The sequence below is a fragment of the Chanodichthys erythropterus genome, chromosome 1 (genome assembly GCF_024489055.1).
Source record: "Chanodichthys erythropterus isolate Z2021 chromosome 1, ASM2448905v1, whole genome shotgun sequence".
Lineage (NCBI taxonomy): Eukaryota > Metazoa > Chordata > Actinopteri > Cypriniformes > Xenocyprididae > Chanodichthys > Chanodichthys erythropterus.
In genome coordinates this window covers 6,598,156-6,624,331 of record NC_090221.1, presented here as the reverse complement: position 1 = coordinate 6,624,331, position 26,176 = coordinate 6,598,156, and the positions used below count along the sequence as shown (strand labels likewise).

Here is a 26,176-nt window from a genome sequence, read left to right as displayed (position 1 = left end):
TTTTGTACACTCACTGCAATTGATGTACTGTAAATAAAAAAAATAGACTGTTGAACAGTTTCTAAAATGGAAGATCACACAATTTGAGTAGAAAATGATTTTACTTGTCCTCATCATATTACATACAGTGACTCACAATAAAAATAATAAATAAGCATCATAGAATATTCTACAAGCAAATTCACAATTTCTCAATGCAAACACTTTGCGGTGTCGTCTTTCTTATGGTGATAAAAACCCTGAGGGCCGTGGGGGGGAATTAACTGCTGAACTTGTTGGAATAATGGCTGTTAATTTAACAATGGCTAAAAATCCCTGACAAAAAGAATAGTGCAAATGACAAAATTATAAATAAAACACACTTTCTAGCATAAAACAAGTCAAGATGTGACAGATTACAGTATCTGTACAGATCTCAAAATAAACAAAAATAAATTAACAAGGGTTAAAATGAAATGTATAATTTTAACCAAATAAATTAAAGTACAGAATACAATGTTAACGGCAAAATTCATATTCTGGGTCTGAATTTACAACAGCTTCTTCAACTTTATGCATTAACTATTGAGAACTGATTTAATGACCAAATATATTAAAAGTCAGCAGAAGTGGAATTTGAAAGAGACAATCAGACATTGTTAACACAAAAATTAATGGTTTAAAAATGATGATATAGGTGCAATACAAACATTACCACTGTGGTGTAAAATGGGAGTATTATTCCTAAAAAATGTTCCCTTCATTTAATTGCAGTTTAACAGCATAAATAAGCAACAAACCATCTCAACTGATCCTGAGTCATTCCATAAGCAAATATTTACTAGTAATGTCTGAATCATAACTCCAACGACAAAAGTAAATAACAAAGAACATGGTTTATAACCATTATGAAGACAATGCACTGCATGTATGAAGCATAAATTTACAGCCAATAGAGAATCAACATTTAAAATGGTGACCAATCAGAAGGCACAAAAACATCACTATATATTACTTGCCTCGAAAAGGAGGCCGAGTTTCGCAGTGCAATGACTTCACCTCAGCTAGCAGTTTCAGTTTTCACACTCTTATCAAACAAAGCAAATTATTTTTTTTTACAAAGAAAGAAATTCACACATTGAAAAAAAGCACAAGGTGATGGCAGTATATCGCTGTTGTATGGTTGAAATCCTCTTTACAAGAGATTCCTTTTGTATACTAAAAGGAGAAATTAGTGGATACTTTATGCTGGATAAGATGAATATCGTCCTTTGTACAAAGGTCTCGAGAGCTACTCAGCTACAACTGTAATTGTAAACTATTTCACAGCAGAGAGACTACAGAGCTTTGAACGAAAGGCCCACAAAGCTCAGGAATAAAAATACACTGACCAACGGCTTATCAATATTGTTCTTCTTCGAAAATTTGTGCACATCACTAAGCAATGGGCAGTGGTGAAAGTTGTGGCAAAAAGTGTTTTTAACATTTATTGATATACAGCAATGTTGCATGGCGAGGAATTGATGAACAGGTCTTTGGCTGTGATAGAGGTCCTACTTGTGGCCATACATTCTTTCGATGTCATTAAGATAGTGGTTCTTTAGTTCCTTCCTCTTCAGTTTGAACGCGTCTGTCACCAGGCCCGTTTCAGGGGTCCAAGGCTCCGGACTCAGATGGACCATGACTGGAATCTCAAAGCGCTGGAGCTTAACTAGAAATATGTAAAGATTATTAGAAGACAAGTTCTGAGACCAAAATATTTCTTACAATTCCACTTTATATATTATATATTATATTATATTTATATTTATTTTCTACCGTTCAAAAGTTTGGGGTCGTTAACATTTTTGTAATGATTTTGAAAGACGTCTCCTATGCTCACCAAAGCTGCGTGACTGTAAAATTGTGAAATACTATTACATATTTAAAATAACTTTTCAATTTGAATATTGTTTTTTAATGTAAATGTAATTTATTCCTGTGATCAAATCGGAATTTTCAGCATCATTACTCCAGTCTTCAGTGTCACATGATACTTCAGAAATTATTCTAATATGCTGATTTGATGCCCAAGAAACATTTCTGATTATTATCTATGGTGAAAACAGTTGTGCCGTTTAATATTTTTGTGGAAACTGATTTATTTTTCTCAGGATTCTTTGATGAGCAGAAAGTTCAAGAAAAGCATTTATCTGAATTAGAAATATTTTGTAACATTATAAATGTCTGTTACTTTTGATCAATTTATAAAACCGTTTCTGTCCTTGATTCTTGATATCCCGATAAAACACGGCTAAGACCGCTTCACCCAACGGTTCTGTGTATCACTACACAACACCCTTAGCAATGTAAACTTTAAAAGTTTATTACCTGCATTCAGATTTAGCATTTTCCTTCAGGTCAGTCCTATGTTAATCTGTTTAAATGTCCGATGTATTATCTTATCCTTTTAACAGTTAAGGGGTTTTCCCGTGACTGACAACACTAGTCAAAGCATTTGTCAGTTGTGTCTTGTTCCATTTTCAAACAATTCAGTCTTTTCAATATAAAAGTCTTTGTCACTGACTGACACACTCATAAAGACAGTCTTGGCCACCATCTAATGGTGTAATAATGTAACTTCTATTGCTGTTCACGGTCAGGGACTATTTTGTCTGACGGAAGGAAGTGAAACTTTACTACATGAAAGTTGCATGGATATTTTTGGCTTTAAAGTACACATGAAATCAAAATTGACCTTATTTATTTTGTTAGCTCAAATTGCTAGTTTTGTGGTGAACAATTCATCCGTGCACAAAAAAATTGTTTGGCTTCGTAATATTTAATCAAAATCTAAAAATGCTCCTCCCCTCGGCAACGGTGCCCCTTCTCTGATGACATCAGTTTGACGGCATGGGTTGAAATCGCTTAAACCACTCCCCTCTGATCGTTAGTTTGCTATGAGCAAGAGATGGAGAGGAGGAGCGCTAAAGTAAAACTCTGCCCTCTATTCAATATTCCGTTTCACTTGGAAATACGTCACAGCACTGGAGAAAAGTCGCTTGCAACTTCCGGTTCACGCGGACTTTAATATTAGTATTGTGTGGTAACTGTTTTATGAAAGCAATAAGGTACTCAAGGCTAGTACTGTATTGTGAAGTCACGGCTTATTCCGCTTCGTGCCTAACAACGCCCTTCAGCCTGACTTATTCACGATACAGCACAGCCTCACATTCCTTATTGTTTACTTAATGCATTCTTGCTGAAGTATTAATTTCTTTAAAAAAAAGTTACTGAACCAAAAATGTTGAACGGTAGTTTTTTTTTTTTAATGTAAAGTTAAGGTCACATGTGCAAAGTCTGATGAACTAAACAACCATATAAATGACAATATAAAATTGAAAAGTAATGCTGAATTCTTGTCATTTTCTGAATGGTCTCTGTATTAGGTTCTCTCAATAATATAGTATAATATATTATATTATAATATGATAAGCAGGCCTTCAAGGAACTAATTTTATTAAGCTTCTTCAGTAAATGGCTAATACAGTGTCCACATTTTGACCTTTTACTCCATGTACCTTGCTGTTAACAAAACCTGGAAGTTACACTCACTTGAAGTTGCGACTTCTTTAATTTCTCTCAGAACTTCCCTTTCCATAACTGGGTGGTTGCAAATCTCTTCCCATGTGCCTTCAATGCCCTTCTGATTGGCAAGAGATGTCAGCTTCTTCTGATTAGGAACAATAAAGCTGATAACGTAGTTCTGGTCACTGGTGGGCAGAGAGAGAGAGAGAGAGAGAGAGAAAGATCTGTATACAGTACATCTGCTGTTCTAAAGAGAGGACCCTTTGTTAGGGTCAGTAACATGCCATATGCATCACACAAAGCCGAGTGTACGAACCTGTTTGCGTAAGCGCAGATGTTGTCAATGAGAGAGCAGTTCTTCAGTGCTGACTCAACTTTGCCTAAAGAGACATACTCCCCAGCTTGAAGTTTCACAAGGTCCTTTTTGCGATCTAGGGGTTACAAAATAGATGTGAGCAATACTGACAGATAAAATAAGTGTGTGATTTTAACTCAAACAAGCACCATGTGATGCTGAAACTAGACACACCAACAATCTGAAGACAGCCGTCAGGGTGCATCTCTCCTACATCACCAGTGCAGAACCACCGCTGTCCGTTCTGATCCACATAGAAGTCCTCATTATTACGGCTCTCGCTCCTGTAGTAGCCCATGGTCACATTAGGACCTCCGATGAGGATCTCACCACGTGGATGAGGCTTGTCATGCTTTGTATAGCCACCTGAAAGAAAAGATATGATGAGAAACATGACAGCTGTAACAATAAGTAAAAGATAAAGGAATAGATCACCTGAAAATGACACTTCTTACTCACCCTCATGTCATTTCAAATCTGTATGCTATTTTGTTTTTTTCCATAGAACACAAAAGCAGACAATTTTTGCGCAGCTCATCACGCAACAACACTTCATTGAGAAACGGATTGTAATTTAAGCCATTATTCACTGATAATCTTATCAGCAGTGTTATTTTTGTTATGCATTATGTATATAATATTATAGTTTATACCTTTATTTTTATATTTTCAGTTTTAATTTTAGTAATTTTGGTATGTGCTTTTGCCTTTCTCTCCTTTTAGTTTTTTTATATTTTAATTTAAGTTATTTTTATTTCAGTTTTCTAATTTAAAAAATACATTTTTTTTTCATGCATTTGGCAGATGCTTTTATCCAAAGCAACTTAAAGGTGCAGTAAGCAATTTCTGGTAAACACTGCTGATATTTCAAATCACCAAAACAAAAAAGAACCACACCCCTATCTTGATGCCTCTGCTCCCACTTTCACGTACATGCTTTTCAACACAGGCAACGCCAGTGGCGGAATCTGCTGTGCGTGCCGCCTGAGGGTATGATATCATCAATAAGTGGAAGCAATTTGTGTTACATAATTCAGGTTGAATGTCTAATTGTCATTTTGCTCCTCTACACCTTCGATGGCAAAGTCATCCCTTCCATTCCAAAAAACAAACACAGTTTTCATGAACAGCTCCCTACATAACACAATAGGTCATGTAACTAATAATATATTACAAACGTGACAAAATTAATGGGTTATAGTGATCACTAAAAGGGGAACCAAAAGAAAAAACATATATTAGAAGTGTTCTCTCACTTTTCGGACACACTTTGGTGGTGGAGGATGTTTAGACATTTCGGGCTTATAATAATAATAATAATGCAAATGAACAAACAAGCGAAGATGACACGAATATATTCAAGCAAATTTGTATTTGTCTGCCGTCTCTCTCTTTATAGAGTAGTTCTGCTAATATCTGTCTTGTGCACTGAGCCCTCTCTCCCCCATCATGAGTATATACGCCCCTTACTGCTGACTGGCTACAAGTGTGTTTTGCGTCTTGGTCCGATTCACTTTTCAACAGCGTTTTTCCAAAATTGCTTACTGCACCTTTAAGCCTGGTTTATACTTACCGCACCTGCATGACCGTAAAGGTGCGTAGCAAAAATTATGTCATGACGATGTGTGCAGTCATGTGGTTGAGTGCACAAGACCCTATTATGCATGGTAGTGGTGTGTGCAATTTTTTTTTTTTAACTATGCACGCAGCTCCGCGTCCAAAGATGCACAACTTCAAAGCCGATTCTGGCCAAGCAGGTATGTCTGTACCGGCAACCAGTTTGCAGTTGTCTAAATTAATTGCTTACATTTACAAAAAGAGTCTACAATAGCAGAAATAAGCTTTTTTTAATTGAAAATAAAGGTGATTAGTAAAAAATATTTATTCATTTAAATGAAAATGTTTAATGAAATTAGAAAATATTTCAAGAGATTGTTAAATTTACTCATATCCATATATTTTGTTCTGTCACAAATAATAATCTCATGATTCTTTTCTGCTCACCGCTGCTTCTTGATGGTTTAGAGGACAATTACTCCAAGTCGCCCCCTGACAGAATAGTGCAACGTCAAGTATAAACACCTCATACATTTGGGGAGGTGCGTGCGTAGTTAGCGGAGACTCGCGGTGCCTAGCCAGGCGAAAGTATAAACAAGGTTCATATCTGTCAAAGGGAATTGAACCTATGACTTTGCCATTGTTTCGCCATGCTCTATTAAGCAACAGGAATGCTAAAATAGGAGCAAGCATTAGCACACAGCCAATGTGTTCCTCAAACAATGCTATTGCATGACTTGATAACTTGACTATGTCTTTAAGATATTAAAGGGTTAGTTCATCCAAAAATTCTGTCATTAATTACTCACCCTCATGTCGTTCCACACCCAAGTATTCTCGTCGATTCATAACATTGAGGCTGAATCACTGCAGTCACATGGACTATTTTAACAACGTTTTTAGTACCTTTCTGGACCTCGAAAGTGGTGATTAAATCGCTGTCTATGGAAGAGTCATATACCTCTCGGATTTCATCAAAAATATCTTAATTTGTGTTCCGAAGATGAACGAAGGTCTTATGGGTTTGGAACGACATGAGGGTGAGTAATTAATGACAGAATTTTCATTTTTAAGTGAACTAACACTTTAACAAGTAGTTAAATGGAAAAGGGTACATTGACTAACCTTCAGCCCAGTCTTTGAGTTTGATCTCACAGCAGATCAGAGGAGCTCCTACTCGTCCTGTGCTATAGTCTGCAACTGCGCAACAAAGGAAACAGATGTCATCATTATTACCACAGTCACAGCTTGAAGTATTAAGACAAAGCTCTGAAGATATCTCAAAATATGACTCTACAAGTCATGATAAAATGTTGGACAATATGTTCAGATGCATAAGGTCTACTTACCTTCAGTTATAGTGCCTGCTCCACAGGTCTCAGTGAGGCCGTATCCTTGACCAACAGGACAGCAGAAACAGATGTTCATGAAGCGCTGAGTGGCAGGAGAGAGAGGGGCTCCTCCGGACAACATCATACGCACATTCCCACCCAGCAGAGATCTGACTTTCTTAAACAAACTGAACACATGAAGGAACAAAGACGATTAAAACTACAGACTCATTAATGTGATTAATTGAAGGCCTATTTTCATCTCATCTTACATATTGCACAGGGGCGCATCATAACCCTTCTTGATCTGCTCGAGCTTGTAGTCGTAAGCCAGTTTGAACAGAGTTCTCTGCACGTAGCTCATCTCCTGCACCTTACTCATGACGTTCTTATTGATCCGGTCCATTATTTCCTGACAGAAGAAACGAAAGTGTGAGATTTTATTATGATTGGAGTGAATAAAGCAAGATGACAATGTTTAGAAGAGTCCGACTTACAGGTACGGCTGCCATTAGAGTAGGTTTCAGCACACTGCAGTCACCTTTACTTCCCTTCTTAATTTTGGTTGACTACAGAGCAGAAACAAGCCATTCAATCATCTGAGATTAACGTCATTTCATTAATTTGTAAAAACCTCACAAATCTGTGTAAATGTATGACTATATTTATCTGATCCAGTAACAAATTAAAATGCGGTACCTGATCAGACAACGTTTGTGGTGTGGAATAGCCGATCCTGCAGCCGTACGTCACACACGAGATCTCAGCCGTCATTTCCAGGACATGAGCAAGAGGAAGATATGCAATATATGTATCCTTCGGCCTGTGAAAGCATACAGGCATTTTAATGCAAAACCACCAATGCATTTGAGTCAGGCACTTTTGCATTGTAGTGTTTCACTGCAACAGTTGAGCTCCGGAGGTAAAAATTCCATTTATTTTCTCCATTGAGGAACTGATTTTTAACTATAACAACTTACAAAGAATTAAAAAGAGACCTACTGTAAGCTATGAGGTTGTTAATCGATGCTTTTTTCCCCAAAGTCATCAATAGGGATGCACGATATATCAGCCACCATATCGCCATCATACGATACATTTTCATTTTTAATGTTATCGTTATCGGCCTGATAAGAAAATTTGGTCAATATATTAAAGCAGATAAATAATGTATTATTTCCTTCAGATGTGCACTGTTCACCATGATGGTTTCAAACTGCTTGACATATGATTGGAATCACTTACAGTTAAGTGCAACATCTGTCATATAGGCTACATAAAATTAGAATGAAAACATAATTGTGTGCTTGGAACATGGCAAAAATTATATAAATTTGGATTTAGATTCATCGGGCAATATATCGATTGTCGGCTTTCAAATATAAAGAATCATTGGTTATATCGGCCAAAAGGTGCATCTCTAATCATAATCTATTATTTTAAATAATCATGTTTAACAGCAGAATTTCTGTTTAAAAACTACATTACTTATGAGTCTGCAAAGAAATTTCCACCAGAGAACTGAAACTATCAAATCAAGAAGACTTTAGCATCCACCTACTACCTTGAAGCACTGCACTTGAACCGTTACATACAAAGTCTTGTACCTTTCTCTTTTTGCATTGATTTTCATTGTTTTTTTTGCATCAAATCAATTCACCTCATAGTAGGTTGGTTTGGTTCACGGCCTATAACTCTTTACCGAAGACTTAAAAAAAAATTCCTATGGGGAAAATAAAGGGGAAAAATACTTCCAAGCCCACTGAAAAAATGATAAATTATACACACCCCAATCCAGGTATCCTCTCGCACTGGCCTGCCATTCCCCCAATCAGGTTACTGTGGATGATCATCACCCCTTTAGGCCTCCCGGTGGAGCCGCTGGTGTACATAATAACCGCGAGGTCTGATGGGACGGGCTTCACTATTGGTATGCTCACTGCAACACAAAGCACAGACACATTATTTTCTTCTCTACTGATAGAGATCACAAATTTCGATTCTGATCGATGTTGGGTGGGTGAACTGAAAAGGTTAATTAGTATATAAATAAAACGTCAACCCTGAAGTCTGTGCTATTTCTAAACATGTCAAAGCGTGCTTACGGTTTTCTGGCTTGGCTCCCAGCTCTTGCACAGAGTCCATGCTGTGGATCTGGATGCCCTGTGGAAATCCTGCTGCGCTGATGCCCTTCCTGTCTACATAGATGATGTGCTTCAGATTGGGGATTTGAGGAAGAATACTCTGTATGGATATAAAAATGTGAAGAAAACAAATTAAGGAAACAGAACATTTAATGAAAAATATAAATAGTTCAAGTCGTGAGGTAAGTAAAGCCAATGTATTTTGCTTCCCCCTGTGGTGAAAATAAAGTTTTTAATGTTGTTTATGTGTCTATGTGGTGTTTTTAATATGCTTTAAGACAAACCATGTGCAAATTCATAAGTCAACACTATTGCTGAGTATATTCTCTTTAAAACTGCAGTGAAAGACAGTTTTGCTGGTGTTTCTGATGTCACAAACTACCTTGGGACTTTAATACCTCTACTGTCAATGTCAGCTGTCGTCACTGTAATGTCAAATTGACATTGAATGTGTCACCTGACACCAGAACCTGTTTTTAACCAAACATCAATCGTATGATGTTGGTGGCCCCCTTGGAAGATTTTAACTACAATATATAGGACCTGACAGAGCATTAAACCTTGTGGTGTTTCTTACAGAAGTTTTTTTATTGGGTCAAACATGACTGAAATTAAAGACTTGTGATTCAGTATGCGAGTCAGGTGTTAATTTGGTAACTGTTCTGACAGATTCAGTGTGTTCATTCAGTTAAGAGTTCATCGCTGATTCAAGCTGATGAGTTCATAAGCACATTTTTGCAACTGTTTAAAAGCACAGGCTCACAAGAGTCATTTGTTTGTTTGTGGTTTGCACTGCACTGTTTGTTATGTGGAGCTAGCAAAGACAATGCAATTGAAAACATGCTTTGTTTTGGCATCAATTCATTGCACCCAGTTATTTCAAACCATTCAATTCAGATAAATTCAGACTGTTATTATTCTGTAATGATGGTAGTACACTGGATTGTTAGCAACATGTCTTTTTTGGCCTTTGAATAACAAACTCACCTTCAGTTTGGTTTCCAGCAGTTCTACGCTGGTGACTAGGTGTGTAACTCCACACTCATTCAATCCAAAAGCCACTGCCTCTTCTCCTAGAGTCGCATAAAAGGTGACCACTGCAAAAACCACATGAAACGCAGATTAACAAAAGAGGATTAAAACAACACATTCATTCAATTTTGTGATGTCACATAACATCTATGAGTCATCACAAGAAATTAAGAGATAAACCTATGACATTTTTTCCCTTGGAAATGAGAGTAAAAATAATCTGTTTCCTTACATGGGAAATTGCGTCTGAAGCAGGTCTGAGCTGTGATCATCCACTCTGCCCGTGTCTCACAGAAAATTGCGATAGTGCATTTTGGCTGTTGGCCCAGTGCTGCCAGTCCGCTCCCAAAATGACTGACCACAGTGTCCATCTCCTCATAGGACAGCCATTTATAATCACCAAGAATTAACTGCCAAGACAAAACCATCAAACACTTTATAATAATAAATATTTTATTCAACCTGGAATTTTTCCTCAAAAAAAAAAAAAAGAAAAAAAAAAAAAGATGATTTTGGCAACGTTCACAATGCATTTGAATGTGGACCAAATGATGTTTTTGTAGAATGACACTAAGAACAGCAAAAAGCACACAGATTCTGTCATTTTCTATTTCTGTCAACATTAACATTTATAAATGCATACATATCCATAAATACAATATTAATATGTAATTTAACATTCAAAGAAATATATACACTACCGTTTAATTTTATTCAAACAGTATTTTATACATTTTATTTAAAAAAAAAAATGCTGTTTTTTTTTCTACTGATCAAATAATTCTGAAAAGAGTATCACGGTTTACACAAATTTATTAAAATTGAGCTTTGCATCACATTACATGTTAAAATGTATTCAAATAGAATAGATAATAGATAAATCAAAATACTATTCCACAATGTTACTGTTTTGACTGCATTTTTGATCAAATAAATCTAGCCTGGGTAAGCATAAGAGACTTTGTTCAAAAACATTAAAAAAATCTTTTGAACGGTAGTGTACATTTAAAAGAAAATGTATTTATGATGTTATGATGAACATACTTTACGCCAACAGGCCTGTTTAGGAGAGTCACTTGTTAAGACCAGCGTCTAATATGAGCCAAATTGAAAAGGTCATGTGCAAATTTAGGTCAGTAGAAAATGTTAAGTAGGCACTTTAGCTGACAGTGTAATCACAGAATATGTCAGAGGATGTACCTTTTTGAAGACTTTCCCACTCGGTTGAGTCTCATTTTCTTCACTCAGAACTTCTCGGGTTCCCAGACAGTCCCCTTTACCGAAACGCTCAACCGCAAAGTCAAACAGCTTATCAAGGGTGTCTTTTCCAGGGAGGTCCACAGTGACCAGGGAGTCGAAGCGATCCACCGAACGATACGGTCCCTCCGCCTGACCAGTGGTCGACTTGGATTTGAGCCTCTTTGCCAGGGCTTTCTTTTCCTGGGCTCCAGTCAGGAAGTACCATGGCAGAAAGCTCAAGATTGAGTAGAGCCACACTATTGTGTGTACTGGGAACAGGAGAACGGTGCTCAGGTCCATGCTGAGAAGCTGAAGGGGACTGAAAAATGAAGGGATCAGGCCAAGCCTGAGATATATTCAGTTTGTTGCCCTGTGTCCAACTGAGGATCAAAGGATCGGGATCAAAGTTCAGAAAGATTGGGGAGATGTCCAATATGTGGTTCCACAATGTGCAACCTGATGAGAATGACAATCACAAATAGAGGAAATGTATTATATTCGAGTGTACTTGAATATTGCTTAGTTGAGGTTTAAAAGACACTTAATATTCAGTACTATAATCAAATCGACTGCACTGACACCACTAGATGAAAATAAAACTTGAACTGAAGTGAGCTGAATGATGATGCCACTGTTGTCTGCAGATCTGCTTTACAGCTGATTCGACTGTTTCATACTTGATGAATTTTACAACATCTACACTGTTTTTGAACTGAACTGAATCAACATTGAAGCTGAATAATAACACTAATGTCTTCTGTGGAGCTGCTCATTATGGAATCGTGTTTCCGCAATGGAATGAAGAAATAAAACAGGTAATTGCAACTTTTTATCTTACAACTCCAATTTTTTTCCTCTCGCAACTGAAAGATTATCTTGAAAATTGGACTTCATAAATTCGCAACTGCAACTTTATAATTGAGAAGTCAGAATTGCTAAACTTTTTTTAATTGCAAGTTTATATCCCGTAATTCTGATTTTATTTATCGCGATTCGAAGTTCTTCTTTTTTCCCCTCAGGATTGTGAGCAAGTGTGCCGCACGAGTCCTGAAAAGTGAAGCCAAAACGATTTGATCGCCCCCAGGTGGCTGGATGCAGTATAGGTAATAAACCCCGCCCTCTCCATGTAATCTAATGGGACGTGAGACAAACTAAACAACCAAATTACACTTCAAATAATTTTTCCCAACAATGGATTCTGTCATTTTATGTCATTTTTAAATCACACTAATGTAAGTTCAAGCCGTCGGTTTTAGTTAGTTATTTGATTCTATAAAAATGGGGGTGTGACATGATTGACAGCTTCTTTGAGCGAAGTATTCACTGAGGCACCAACTGAATTTTTTCACGATTGGAGCTTTAATTTCAACATTTCCATAACTGTTTATTTCACACCAACATAATGAGTTGTTCTGCATTAAACTGTACTAACCAATTCTGCTGTAGTGTAGTGTGGGCGGGGCCTTGATAGTAGTATTTAAGGGCATCACTTCACGTACTTCGCTTTCCGTATTCTTCAAAAAGCGTTATGTCCTACGCCTTCCCTATTCAACTTACGGAACGAATGCAGCACCAGTTCCATTTTTTTTCCATAAGTAGAATAGGGAAGTAGTAGGACATAGCCTACAGCGTAAGCTTTTTGAAGAATACAGAAAGCGGAAGCACATGCAAGGCGATCATGTGTGTTTATAAAGCATATATAGTTGTATTTTTTTCGACAATGGCCGATCGTTTCGCTAGATAAGACCCTTATTCCTCGTCTGGTATCGTTTAAAGCTCTTTGAAGCTGTACTGAAACTGTTATTTTGACCTTCAACCGTTTGGAGGCCACTGAAGTCCACTACACGGAGAATAATCATGGAATGTTTCCATCAAAAACCTTAATTTCTTTTCGACTGAAGAAAGAAAGAAACATCTTGGATGACATTATCAGGAAAATTTTATTTAAAGTGAACCAATCCTTTAATTTAATAATTAACTTTACACAATTTAACGCAACTGAATCAACACTGAACAGAACAATGACACTTGTGTCTTCTGTAATGAAATTCTCATTTAATGAAGTTTAACGATAGTTAATTTCCTGTTTATTACTGTGAAACTGCTTTATAAATATTCTGTATTATATAAAGTGCTAAGGTGACTTGACATTTCCATGAGTAAGAACAAGTTTGAGTCTTCAAGCGGAACAGTTTGTATTCAGTCACATACTTATGAGATAATTGAGGCGTATTAGAGGACAGTCACATGTGCTGCGGAAAAGACACATTCCAATGAATGTGAATAGTGTCTCTCTGGTTCTCCTTTAATTGCACTAGTATGAAGTCACACACATCCTGCAGGGGCTGCCCTATGGCCTAAAGACAGGGCGGACTCTGATGAACAAACCACCAAATGAAGTCACACGGTTACTACACAGCTAGCTTTTGTAGATTAGTGTTTGTAAAAACTTGTGTTCCTGTTGCTGGTACAGCATGCCTGGAATGACAAGGCCATGGGTTAGATTTCAAGGAAACACCCAAAATTACCCAACAGAACCATAAACGAAATCAGTTTCCTTGAGATATCTCTGTCATTAGCCACGTAGGTGAACTCTGTCTTAAGATCACTTCATCACAGACAAAGTCATCTCTTGATCACATTACCGGTGTCAGATTAAGGAAGTAAAAATTAATTGCTCACAGAAGGATACAACAGAATTTACTTCAACCTGACACTACTCTTACAATCTATAAACAAAGACCTAGGCAAATTTGCATAGTTTTGCATCTTCCTGTTGCTGTGCTACCAAGCTGTGCATTGTCTATGAAATTAGATCCTCTGAGTCCTAGCTGACGATGAAGACAAGTGTGACCAACTGCAGGGGCTGTCGTAAAAATATCAGCAAAGGGCACAAGGTTAATGTAGGACATAGTCCACTGACTCAGATAACCAAGCTCTCTCTTACTATGGCAGTTAGTATCTCTCTGTTTGTTTAGGCTGACAACATTTTGGCGAAGTCATGATCAATCCTGGTGAAACGGCATGTGATGTTGACACAACCCACAGCCTGATTTGCAGTTCATGGCTAGGATTAAACAAATTTCTTCTATTCCAATGCAAGAAAAAGACAACCAACTAGTGGTCAGCTAGTGTTTTTCAGTGGCTGATTTCTAGAGATTATTTTTTTTAAATGTTACATACTTAAAGGATTAGTTCACATCAGAAATAAAATTTCCTGATAATTTACTCACCCACCATGTCATCCAAGATGTTTGTTTTTCTTCAGTCGAAAATAAATTAAGGTTTTTGAGGAAAACATTCCAGGATTTTTCTCCATATAGTGGACTTCAACAGTTACCAATGGGTTGAAGGTCCAAACTGCAGTTTAAATGCAGCTCCAAAGAGCTCTACACGATCCCAGCTGAGGTTTAAGGGTCTAGTGAAATGATCCGTCATTTTCTAAAAAAATAAAAATCTATACTTTTTAACCACAAATGCGCATCTTGCACTAGCTCTGCGATTTGGACCTTCAACCCATTGATAACTGTTGAAGTCCACTATATGGAGAAAAATCCTGGAATGTTTTCCTCAAAAACCTGAATTTCTTTTTGACTGAAGAAAGACATAAACATCTTGGATGACATGGGGGTGAGTAAATTATCGAGAAATCTTAATTCTGAAGCGAAGTAATCATTTAAAGCGATAAATGTTTAAATTCTGAAATTCTTTGTGTAAATAAAGCTCTACCAAAGTGAATTCAGACATCACGATTACAGTATGTAAAATGGATATTCATTTGCATTAAATCTGTTTTTTAAAAGATTAACATCGTTTTTTAGTGAGCGTTCAATGACAGAAAATGTAATTTAAATGTAAAACAAGAAAACATTAGGAGGATCTACAATTAAATATACAATATTAAAACACTGACATACCTTCATACCTGGAAATATCAATCTGAATTAATTACAGCTCTACCCTTACTCATGCAAAGCTAATTACATTTATCAGTAACAAATTAACTCATGAAGAAACAAACGTTGATGCTGACTGGTTAATTTTTTTAATCTGCCCTGATGAGTTGAATCCCATCCAAAGGTTATATTCAAATTTAAAGACCTAAATCCTGGTGAGAGTGGTCAGTGAGCTGAGACAGCCAATGATATCAATCCCTCCAGCTCACCCCACTCACTGACCAGATCTTCAGCAGGTGGACAGACACATAGCGGACTGGAATAGAATGATTGGATCCTGGATCTGATCCCATTATCTTTGTAGTACTTGTTATCATCCATATCTGTTACAAACCGACCTCTGTTTACTAAAAGGACACCTTATGGCAAGATGACCTGAATGCACTTTCAAAGTATACATCAATACTATTGAGTGGCTGTGATTGCTTTACAAATATTAGCATAATCCATTGATAAGTTTATCATGTCAACTACACCTTTGAAAGTCCAACTTTTTGTAAACACAACGCGTTGACGTGTAGTTTTAAACTATTTCAAGGTCAGATAAAGAAAGAACCGTCATAAAACATTGTTAAAAGACGTTATCTAATAGTTGAGATGATAAAACCTACCACTAATATATGCAATATGTTTGCACTGATTTTGGGCGCGATCACATCATCCTCAAAATGCCGTCTAGGCACGACGCAGCTTTTGAGACACGAACACGTGTTCCGTCAATCACCGTGGAAACGGCTCAGTTTAATCAATGAAACTCGTTTAATATCACCCAGATCTCTTTAATTAATAAAATCAAGTTCTTTTATACCGCCTAGTTTGATCATTTGAATGTGATGATGACGCTCTTTGTTGGATGTGAAACGTCAAACGCAGCATCATCATCATCATCATCATGATGACAGGATGCCAAGACATGCAGTTCCCTCACCTAGCATAATATCAATAAATTCTGTACTAAAACTCAATTTACACACTTTAATCATCATTCAGACCCAGTAAAGACGTGTAATATTCAGATTTGATAAAACACCCTGTCGTTAGCCGGCTAGCGCTCCCTTTATCTCATTTTCACCATCTATAAAGTTGTCGCAGTAAACAATAAAAAAAATATGAAAACAATTTATCTTTTCATTAAGCAGCGCTGAGGTATTAACAATAGAGTAATGTAAGAGTAGCTGGCTAGAGAATGATGCTCGTTAAATCTTACCGGCGTTTAGTCTCTTACCTCCAGAGCCGGATCGACTGCTCGAATGTGTCCCTGCCAAGCGCAATGACCGACAGTTACCTCCAGCGCGTGCTGCTGCACCCGGAAATATTACGTCATCTGACTCCATATTTTTCAGCCAATAGTCGTCTAGACAATAAAGCAAACGCGCATCATTCACTTCCTGTTGCTGTTAGTGCACTTCAGGTCACAGCAACAATGATTCTAGTGATAATATTAGTATTAATAAAAAAAAAATTAATAAAAAAAAAATTAACTTATATTTTTATTTTGAACCACAAAACAGCATAAAATACAGTATAATATTGGTTTTTAACATGTCAGTCCATCATATTCCAATAGCCTTGACAATTATTATATTTTAATTACATCAGACACATCTAAATGTAAAAACAAATACACCTAGTACAGGGGTAGGAAGGGATTAAAAATAAATAAATTAATTAATTAAAAAAGGGAAAAAAATAGGGGAAGGCGGAGAACAACACATGAAGGATGTATTCACATAACATAAGATCACTGGAGTATCAAAGGCATTACAGGAGCCCATCTCATTAAGAAATTAGTTTTCTTAAGTCGTAATGAATATGTGATTTGTTCCATTTCGTACAACCCCCATATTTTTGGAATCCAGGCATTGTATGATAGCGGGTCAGGTTTTAAACATCTGCATGTAATACATTTGATGGTTGCAGCAAAAGTAATTTTTAGTAATTATATTTTAGCTCTACCCTCAAAGGGCAATTGTAGGGTCTTCGGGGATTTCAAAATGGAAGATTTATTTAAGGGCGTCAAATTATTTTGTCCGATAATTTCTGTATTTTGGACACAAAAAAAAATCTTGTTTTTAAAGTTAATTGTAACATCCAAATCATTTTCTAGACAGTAAGTATTGTTGGTGTTTTAGGATAATATAACTCAGGATATTAATATTATATTTACTCATTTTTATTTGTTAATATTATATAAATATTATTGTTTTGTAGTTATAAAAACTATAGTAGCATATGGAAAGCATGTGAAAGCAAATGTTACAACACAACAGTTTGCTCATTAAGATCAGTTTTATTAGATCATATTTACATTGTGATATAAAAAAATCATGACTGCATTGTTGCAAATGTTCGTAAATGCAGTGGATTGTACCACAAGCTCCAAGTCTATTTAAGCGGGATCACTTTTTGCCTTCCACCATGATGATGTGGTAGCCAAACTTTGTTTTCACAGGAGGATCCGTGTATACAGGTTTGTCCATAGTGCTGATGGGTAGTGCAAACGCTGCATCCTGAAATGGTCCCACCATTGATCCTCTTGTCATCCAGCCGAGGTCACCCTGTCATATGCAAACCAAAACTTTAAGCTATACAAGCTGCCATTAAGATATTTATGCTGTTTTGATACTTTAGCAGAATTTGAATAACAAATTACTGAGTAGCGGTTAAAAAACAAAACTGTAAAACAACAGGTACACTATATTGCCAAAAGTATTGGGACACCCCTCCAAATCATTGAATTCAGGTGTTCCATTCACTTTCATGGCCACAGGTGTATAAAATCAAGCACCTAGGCATGCAGACAGCTTCTACAAACATTTGTGAAGGAATGGGTCGCTCTCAGGAGCTCAGTGAATTCAAGCGTGGTACGTGATAGTTTGCCACCTGTGCAATAAGTCCATTCTTGAAATTTCCTCACTATTAAATATTCCACAGTCAACTGTTAGTGGTATCATAACAAAGTGGAAGCAATTGGGAACAACAGCAACTCAGCCATGAAGTGGCAGACCACGTCAAATCACAGAGCTGGGTCAGTGCATGCTGAGGTGCGCAGAAGTCGCCAACTTTCTGTAGAGTCATTAGTTACAGACCTCCAAACATTGTGTGGCCTTCAGATTAGCTCAAGAACAGTGTGTAGAGAGCTTCATGAAATGGGTTTCCATGGCCGAGCAGCTGCATCCAAGCCTTTCATCAAGTGCAATGCAAAGCATTGGATGCAGTGGTGTAAAGCACGCCACCACTGGACTCTAGAGCAGTGGAGACGTGTTCTCTGGAGTATCAAATCACGTTTCTCTGTCTGGCAATCCCATGGACAAGTCTGGGTTTGGCAGTTGCCAGGAGAACGGTACTTACCTGACTGAATTATGCCAAGTGTAAAGTTTGGAGGAGGGGGGGATTATGGTGTGGGATTGTTTTTCATGGGTTGGGCTTGAGTCCTGACCTCAACCCGACAGAACACCTTTGGGATGAATTAGTGCGGAGACTGTGAGCCAGGCCTTCTCGTCAACATCAGTGCCTGACCTCACATATGCACTTCTAGAAGAATGGTGAAAAATTCCCATAAACACACTCCTAAACCTTGTGGAAAGCCTTCCCAGAAGAGCTGAAGCTGTTATAGCTGCAAAGGGTGGGTCAACTCCATATTAAACCCTTCGGATTAAGAATGGGATGTCATTAAAGTTCATGTGCATGTAAAGGCAGGCGTCCCAAAGCTTTTGGCAATATAGTGTATATACATTTCTGAAGGTACTAGGCAACAGGTTCTTCCAGGTGACTTCTTCTAGACACTTTTTATAATTTGTTTAGTATTATTAGTACGAACATACTCTTTTATATAACTTATTTTCATCAGATTTTGAATAGTGAGAAAGTAGGATAGCAAATTTCATTGTGAACAAGTATCACTGTATGCTGTATTTGTGTCTGTTGTAACAGTATATGACAGAAATTGATTTATTATGAGAAATTCTGTAGAATATAATAATGGTTCAGTGTTCTCTTTGAGGGATCTTCATGGAGAGAGCATTGAATGGCATTTTCTGATAAAACAACAGCACAGTACCTATAAGAACTATAGGAATGATTATTTCTCATATCATATAAGTCACATTACTGCTGCTAATACACTGTTCTACACATGAGAAATGTCTTACTCCTTGTCTGGCTTTGTCCTCACTGTATTGTGCTGCCACCTCACTGAAGCGCACACCAGATTTGAGTTTCTCCATGGCTTCCATACACTTGCCATGCTTTTCACACAGAATATGCCGAACCTATTAGAAAATAGACCCAAAAAAGATATAACCAACAAAAATAAAATTTATTTAAATAGCAGTTTGACAGTGACAATGAGACTTCACATCATTCATTAAAAGGGCTTCTGGGACACCGTTCCATATTTGCAAACAAATTTGCATAATGTACTATATTAAAACAGTAAGATGGAAAAATGTAAAGCAACAACAGACAATGCCAATACAGGCAGCTGAAATGTAAAATAAAAAGTGAAAAGGTTATTTTAATTTCATATAATGATAACATGTAATAAACATTTATAAATGAACAATTAACATGTAATGTAAACTACATTTTATAAATGTAATCATAACCATAATATTCATATTATCATATAAATGTAGAGTCAAACCAAAATGTATTTAGACACCTTGAACATTTCATTCATTAATTCAGTTTATTCACTATAGTAAAAAAAAAAAAATGGTAATAAAACATGACAAGATCTCAGTTAAACTGTTAAAAATGTGCCATAAAAAAATAATCTTAATTATGTCAGATAACACTTAAGCAAAACATGTTCAGGTCAAAGTGTCAGAATAATTTTTGGTTCCCAATTTTTCTGGTAGTCCACTGTATGAAGAATTTTTGGGTATAATATGCACAGTTCATTTTGCTATCCTCACTTACATAAATGAACTATAGTGTCCTGCACCCACTAGTAAAAATATACCAAAAATATCAAAAACATTTGAATAATTTTTGGTTTGACTGTATATTTTTAGGAACACAGAATCAGTGTATTTTTATGTGTTCTAAATGTAATGTGTTGTATTATAAACACTTCAGAATTTGAAAATACAACTTCCAATAGATATCCATTACTTTTTCATAAATTTAACAAAAAAAAAAAAAAAAAAAAGTATGCTGCTCTCAACCACTTCCTTCTGATCAGACTGCAAAAATAGTCTAAACTTTTTTATGTAAAGATGTATTCAATGGATATACAAAATAATATAAAATATGAAGTCTTGTTTTCTGTAAAATGTATCAAAATAAAGTGAGTTTATGCTTAAAACAAGAACAAATATCTGCCAATGGTTTGAGAAAAAACAGATTAAATTTTCATAACTCGCTGACAGACAATTATTCTTGTTGTAAGCATAAACTCACTTCATTCTGTTCGATTTTTCAAGACTTCATTTTACATTTTAATCTCAAGAAAGTACCAATGATGTTTATAAATTTGTATTGGAAAACAGGACAAAAATTCTGATGATTATATATAATTTTTTTGTGCAATGCATGCAACTTTTAATGTCATAACTTTATGACTTTCTGCTCTGAATTAAGTGTAAGGGCGAATTAAGCATTTCTTAAGACCCGCAAAACCCTGATTTTTTTTTTCACTAATATTTTGAATTCATTTTCATCTTTAAATTTTCCACTTTCATTTTAATTTTAAAGTTGTCATATTTAATAGTTTTTATGCTATGTCTATACAGTTTGTATTCATTTGTATTTCAGTTTTAGTGTATTATATATATATATATATATATATAATATTTTATTTCAGTTAACATTTACGATTTATGATTTTAGTGAACTATAATAACCCTGCAATATATACAGACGTTTACCTTTACTGCTGTCCCTCCTTTCTGAGCCTTCTCCTTCTTATCACTGTCCCCACTGCCTGAAGCAGCAGCCCCTGCAGAAATACAAATCTATGTTAGCATCTAAACAGTACAACTAGGCAACTATGATATTTATCCATTTATAATATGTATGTTTTGAAATTACCCACAATAAGCGAATCACACATTCAGGCCACATTCTTCACGTATTTCACACTTATTTGCAAACTTGTTTACTTTAAAACACTTATATAGCACATTTAGTACAATGGTCATTACAGTACACAATAGCCTGAAATGTTTCATTAACACTAGTTGGCCTTGTTTAAAACAAGAGTATAACAATGTTTACAATCTGTTAGCCACAAACACTAGCTAGCTAGCACATCAGCGAATATTAGTGCAACAGTCAAAACACATGCTATACATTTGGATATGGTGTTTGTTAAACTGTGTTGTGGCAGCATCATATATTTGTTGTTTACCTTTAGCACCTTTGCCACCCTTTCCTTTTGGTGGCATTTTCTGTCTCCTCGTGTCGGATGTGTTTGCTAGCAGCACACAAGAGGGAGTAACTCACTGATTCCCACGCGGTTAGCCTGAAAATTGCAAGTCAGGTTTTTTCAGCACACAGTTTTACAGTATACGTTATTTCAGTCTGTAATGTGCAGTAAACAACACATGCAAATGAACCCGAATATATGAAAATATAATACAGTACAAATATATAGCTTTGCGCAGACATGAGTAGAAAGGATGCGCTTGAATACATTTTAAGATACATGAACAGTTTTGTGTTTTCACTTTAACGATGAAATTTAAATTTTATTATTATTCATGGTGATGACCAGTATATGGGTTAATATGTTTTGACTACAACTGTATTTTGTATTTTATATTTAAACAGATTCTAAAAGTATGATTTTTGATTATTTTTATGCGCAAATGTGTCCTCGCGAGGATGCTCGTGAACGCCGCAGAGCCACATGATGACGTCCAACTAATATAGCCTACTTTTACTTATTTTTATTGGAGAAAAAGCATTAAAATGCTCGATGTGATTAATTTTGCGCAGTTATATTTTACATTAGCCTACGCATTCGTCATTTTAATCAAGTTATTCGGCTTTAGGCAGATATAGCTCGGAACGAATCAGATTCTCTTTTGTTGAGAATGAGCTGCCATGGTAACAACAGGAAGACAACACAGCCGCCTTCTGCTGCTGACACGAGAAACGACGCTTTAACTTTAAAAAAGAAAATAAAAATAAATAATTTAATTGTTTTTCTGTCAATATGGCATGATGACGCAAAGGTAATAAAGATTTTAAAGATGTTTGTTTTCAAAAAAGTTTGTTTCAGCTGTCGCTTTGGCTAGTTAGCCGACTCAACCAGTTTATTAATTGGAGGATCATATAATAACTGTTTGACAACATATCAGACATTTTCATATCCGCCAGATAAGTGTTAATATAATCATATCCAGCTCTCACCGAGACAAAACAATTGTTTCTGCCATCCAGTAAGGGCATAAAGAAGATGTTTGGTGAATGAATAGGATCAAAACATGGAGAAATATGAGAAAGTCCTGACTCTTGGCAGAGGAGGAGCAGGTGTTGTGATGTTGATGAAACATGTTGATACAAAGAAATTTTGTGCAGTCAAAAGAATACATGTGGACAGTTCCCGAAAAACAAAGACCAAAGATGTTGTGTTGCAAGAAGCAGATATTCTCAGGAGCTTGAAGCATCCTCATATTATAACATGGATTGAAACTTTTTTTGACACAGATAATGAGAATATTTTCATTGTTATGGATTATTGTGATGGTGGAACGCTGGATGACCACATTAAAGAGCAGAAGAGCGGAGAATACTTTGCAGAATGCAAAATTATGAACTGGTTTGTGCAAGTTATCATGGCCGTCAGTTATATCCACTCTGAAAAGATCCTTCACAGAGATATCAAGCCTTCCAATGTGCTGCTAACCAAGAGAGGTGTGATTAAGCTTGGGGATTTTGGGATATCAAAGATTATGAACCACACGCTGGATATGGCCTCCACCTGTGTGGGAACCCCCAGTTATCTAAGTCCTGAACTCTGTCAGGATGTCCCATACAGCACCAAATCTGACATATGGGCTGTTGGCTGCCTACTATATGAGCTTTGTGCCCTCAAACCAGCTTTTGAAGCAAAAAATCTCCTAAGTCTGTTTTACAAGATCATAAAAGGAGAGTACATCAAGGTCCCCGAGAGGTATTCGGAAGACATCCATGCATTAATTGGGAAAACGCTGTCCTTGGTTCCTGAGAACAGACCGAGTGCGAGCAGCATACTTAGTATGACCTACGTGCAAGAACATCTGGGAAAGTTCATCGAGCATCAGGAGAAAGAACTTATAAAGGTGAATGCTGAATCCAGACCTCAAACAAAAGAAGACTTTAATGTAGAAAACGCATCTATGGAAAGCAAAACAGATAGTGCTTCGGCTGTCTCTGACAAGACACTGCAAACAGAGACATCAACCTGTGCTGAGGAGGAAATCGCCCATGAAGGAACAGAATCTGATTATTCAGAGGACTTTGACGAACATGATAGCTATGCGTCCTCCGAGGATGTTTCGAGGGAAGATGTCTCCTCCAGTCTTGCCAATGTGGTTGAAGAGGCATTTGAGGAATCTAGCGGTAAGGGTGTAATGTAATCATTAATAATCTTTTCCATTGTTTTATTATTATTATTATGAGGCAGCATCCAAGGCAACAGGCATGGGCTGTAATCTCTGCATGTATTTTTTATGACAGTTGTGTCTGATGATGAGGACATCTCTGAATATCCAGATGACTTTGAAGAAGCTGAGGATGATGACCTGGCTGAGGTGGTCAGCTATGCCAGAGATGCCATGAACTGTGTTTCAGAAAATGATGCATTTGATGTGGAACTGGAGCTCAAAGATGCAGGCGGTTTCTCTGTCACAATGAAACTGTTAAAAGAGAAATACATGGGTAAACATGCACATAAAAAATTGGTAACACTTTATTTCGATGGTCCACTTTAGACATTCCACTAACTATAAATAACTTTGCAACCAAATGCCAACTTATTATACAAACCCTAACACCTAACCTTAACCTATTCAGTCGAATAATACTCTAATAATGAGAGTTAGTTGACATGTAGTTGCAAAGTTACATATAGACCTTATTCACAGCAGCGCCATCTTTGATTTTTAACGAATGAAAGCGAAGCTGTGAGGTATAGACATACATCTCTTCAGTAGGTTGTACTGTTTTTTAATGCGTTTTTTAATTGTTGCTGACAAAACACTGCAAAAATATCTTTCTATAAAAATTTCAACAGACAAAAAACTCCAGACAACGTGAGCTTTTGAAATTTATAAGTGTTCTATGAGCTTTTTACAGCTTTTTTTTACCTCGCTTTCATATCTGTCATGGCGCTGCTCTAAATAAATGCCTATAGTTAGTAGAATGTCTAAAGTGGACCATCGACATAAAGTGTAACCATAACATTTTAAAAAGTTTATTATTTTTTCTTTACTCACTTGATTTTTGTTGTTTCTTTGCTTGGTTTGTCTTAATTATATTTTGCTTCAGTGATTAATTTAAAGGGTTAGTTCACCCAAAAAAATCATTAAGTACTCACCCTCTTGTCGTTTCACACCCATAAAACCTTCATTCATCTTCAGAACACAAATTAAGATATTTTTGATGAAATCTGCGAGGTATCTGACTCAAGGTCCAGAAAGGTGCTAAAGACATCGTTAAAATAGTCCATGTGACTACAGTGGTTCAACCTTAATGTTACGAAGCGACAAGAATACTTGTGTGCAAAAACAAAACAAAAACTTTATTAGGAGGGTGAGTAATTAATGACAGCATTTTCATTTTTGGGTGAACTAACCCTTTAACAACCTACTTCAAATTTAGTGTTAACAGTCAAATGAGATTTTGTTTAAATCAAGGTTGCAGTGGTCTAAATGAATGATTTGGAAAGCATTTATTGTTTCATAGCATTTGAATATATATACATAGAAATATCAGTATAGCTCTGAATACTGAATACTGCCAACAAATCAGTGTCTCTGCATATGTAATGCTGTTCTGCTTTCTTGATTTATAGAAGATGTTGGAGCCTCAGTCTATGAGGAAATCAGTGAGCACTTTCTGAATGGCCTCACGCCAGAAGACCTGCAGCCACAGTTCCAGCACATGATCGGAACAGACCATCTGGAGACCTGCTACCTCATTTTCAACCTTGACCAAGAGACCACATGCTGAATCATGCCTGTCCAATTTAGAGAAAGCAAGTTCCTTGTTTTAAAAGTCAGTGCTGCTGACGTAATGATGAACTATTCTATAACTATATGAAGCATTCAGTGTATATTAAATACAGCATTTTGTAATATATGTAATGAATTATAACTGATTATAAAATAGTTTGATCATATAGATATTTAACATTAAGAAACCTTTAACTAAGCATTCAGTTTTGAAAGTGTTACCTAGTATAACCAGTAGGTGGCACTCTATAGTAAGAAAATGTGTAGTTTGGTGTTACACACCAATTCAGAAAATGAACACATCATAGTTTCCCATCTTGGTGTTATTAGTCACATCACAGTGACTGAAGTTTAAAACTACTGCCTTTCTAAATAACCTATATAGTGGATACAAAAATGCATTTTATCTGTGGCACCCATTTCTCTACGTTTTTATTTACAAAAATCATCTATCAACATATCCATTAAACAATGCCTGTAACGTGAAAGCAGTGGAGAATATCATTTCCTGCTGTGCTTTCACTCCACTATTGAAATGTAAAAGGAAGACATTTGCGGAATCTGTAAATTTATGGGTCACAGCTGCAGTTGTTTTCCACTTAAGGCGTTTTCCCTTAAACATGTCCAGATTATTCCAAGAGGGATTTAGTCAGTGTGATAGAGAAACTGCCATGTGTAACTGTATGAATGACCCTTTCATTTAAGAATGTTCACAATTTGCCCCTAGAGGAAAGTGTGTTGTCAAGCCAGCATTAGCATAGGAAAGCTGCATCGATTATACATTTAGCCAGTATAAAATGAGATCGGTAGTATTTGTCTGTTTTAATATATCTAAAAATTTATTAATTTT

General features: G+C 36.3%; 3 protein-coding genes across 5 annotated transcripts; 1 reads left to right on the top strand and 2 right to left on the bottom strand.

Moving 5' to 3' along the window:
- Positions 1–82: 82 nt before the first annotated feature.
- On the bottom strand, positions 83–16,537 carry acsl4a (acyl-CoA synthetase long chain family member 4a). Of its 3 annotated transcripts, none has more exons than XM_067385742.1 (16): positions 16,386–16,537; positions 11,166–11,660; positions 11,010–11,057; positions 10,198–10,375; positions 9,921–10,030; positions 8,895–9,033; positions 8,578–8,728; positions 7,489–7,612; positions 7,287–7,358; positions 7,062–7,201; positions 6,808–6,977; positions 6,584–6,658; positions 4,076–4,267; positions 3,863–3,977; positions 3,574–3,731; positions 83–1,690 (listed from the first exon to the last, which is right to left on the bottom strand). In XM_067385742.1, exons 2-16 carry the CDS (start codon positions 11,502–11,504, stop codon positions 1,533–1,535), a joined length of 2,169 nt encoding a protein of 722 aa, XP_067241843.1. In that variant the 5' UTR covers positions 11,505–11,660; positions 16,386–16,537; the 3' UTR covers positions 83–1,532. The 3 variants fall into 3 exon arrangements, with proteins under 3 accessions (XP_067241843.1, XP_067241834.1, XP_067241852.1); XM_067385733.1 differs by having other exon boundaries at positions 16,368–16,477; XM_067385751.1 differs by lacking the exon at positions 11,010–11,057 and having other exon boundaries at positions 16,368–16,477.
- Positions 16,538–16,775: 238 nt separating this feature from the next.
- pin4 (protein (peptidylprolyl cis/trans isomerase) NIMA-interacting, 4 (parvulin)) lies at positions 16,776–21,630 on the bottom strand. The gene is made up of 4 exons (XM_067369705.1): positions 21,516–21,630; positions 21,034–21,104; positions 19,312–19,431; positions 16,776–17,718 (listed from the first exon to the last, which is right to left on the bottom strand). Exons 1-4 carry the CDS (start codon positions 21,550–21,552, stop codon positions 17,560–17,562), a joined length of 387 nt encoding a protein of 128 aa, XP_067225806.1. The 5' UTR covers positions 21,553–21,630; the 3' UTR covers positions 16,776–17,559.
- A 634-nt stretch (positions 21,631–22,264) lies between these two features.
- nek12 (NIMA-related kinase 12) lies at positions 22,265–25,324 on the top strand. The gene is made up of 3 exons (XM_067393123.1): positions 22,265–23,713; positions 23,831–24,031; positions 25,167–25,324. The coding sequence occupies exons 1-3, from the start codon at positions 22,597–22,599 to the stop codon at positions 25,322–25,324; spliced, it is 1,476 nt and encodes a 491-aa protein (XP_067249224.1). The 5' UTR covers positions 22,265–22,596.
- Positions 25,325–26,176: the final 852 nt, after the last annotated feature.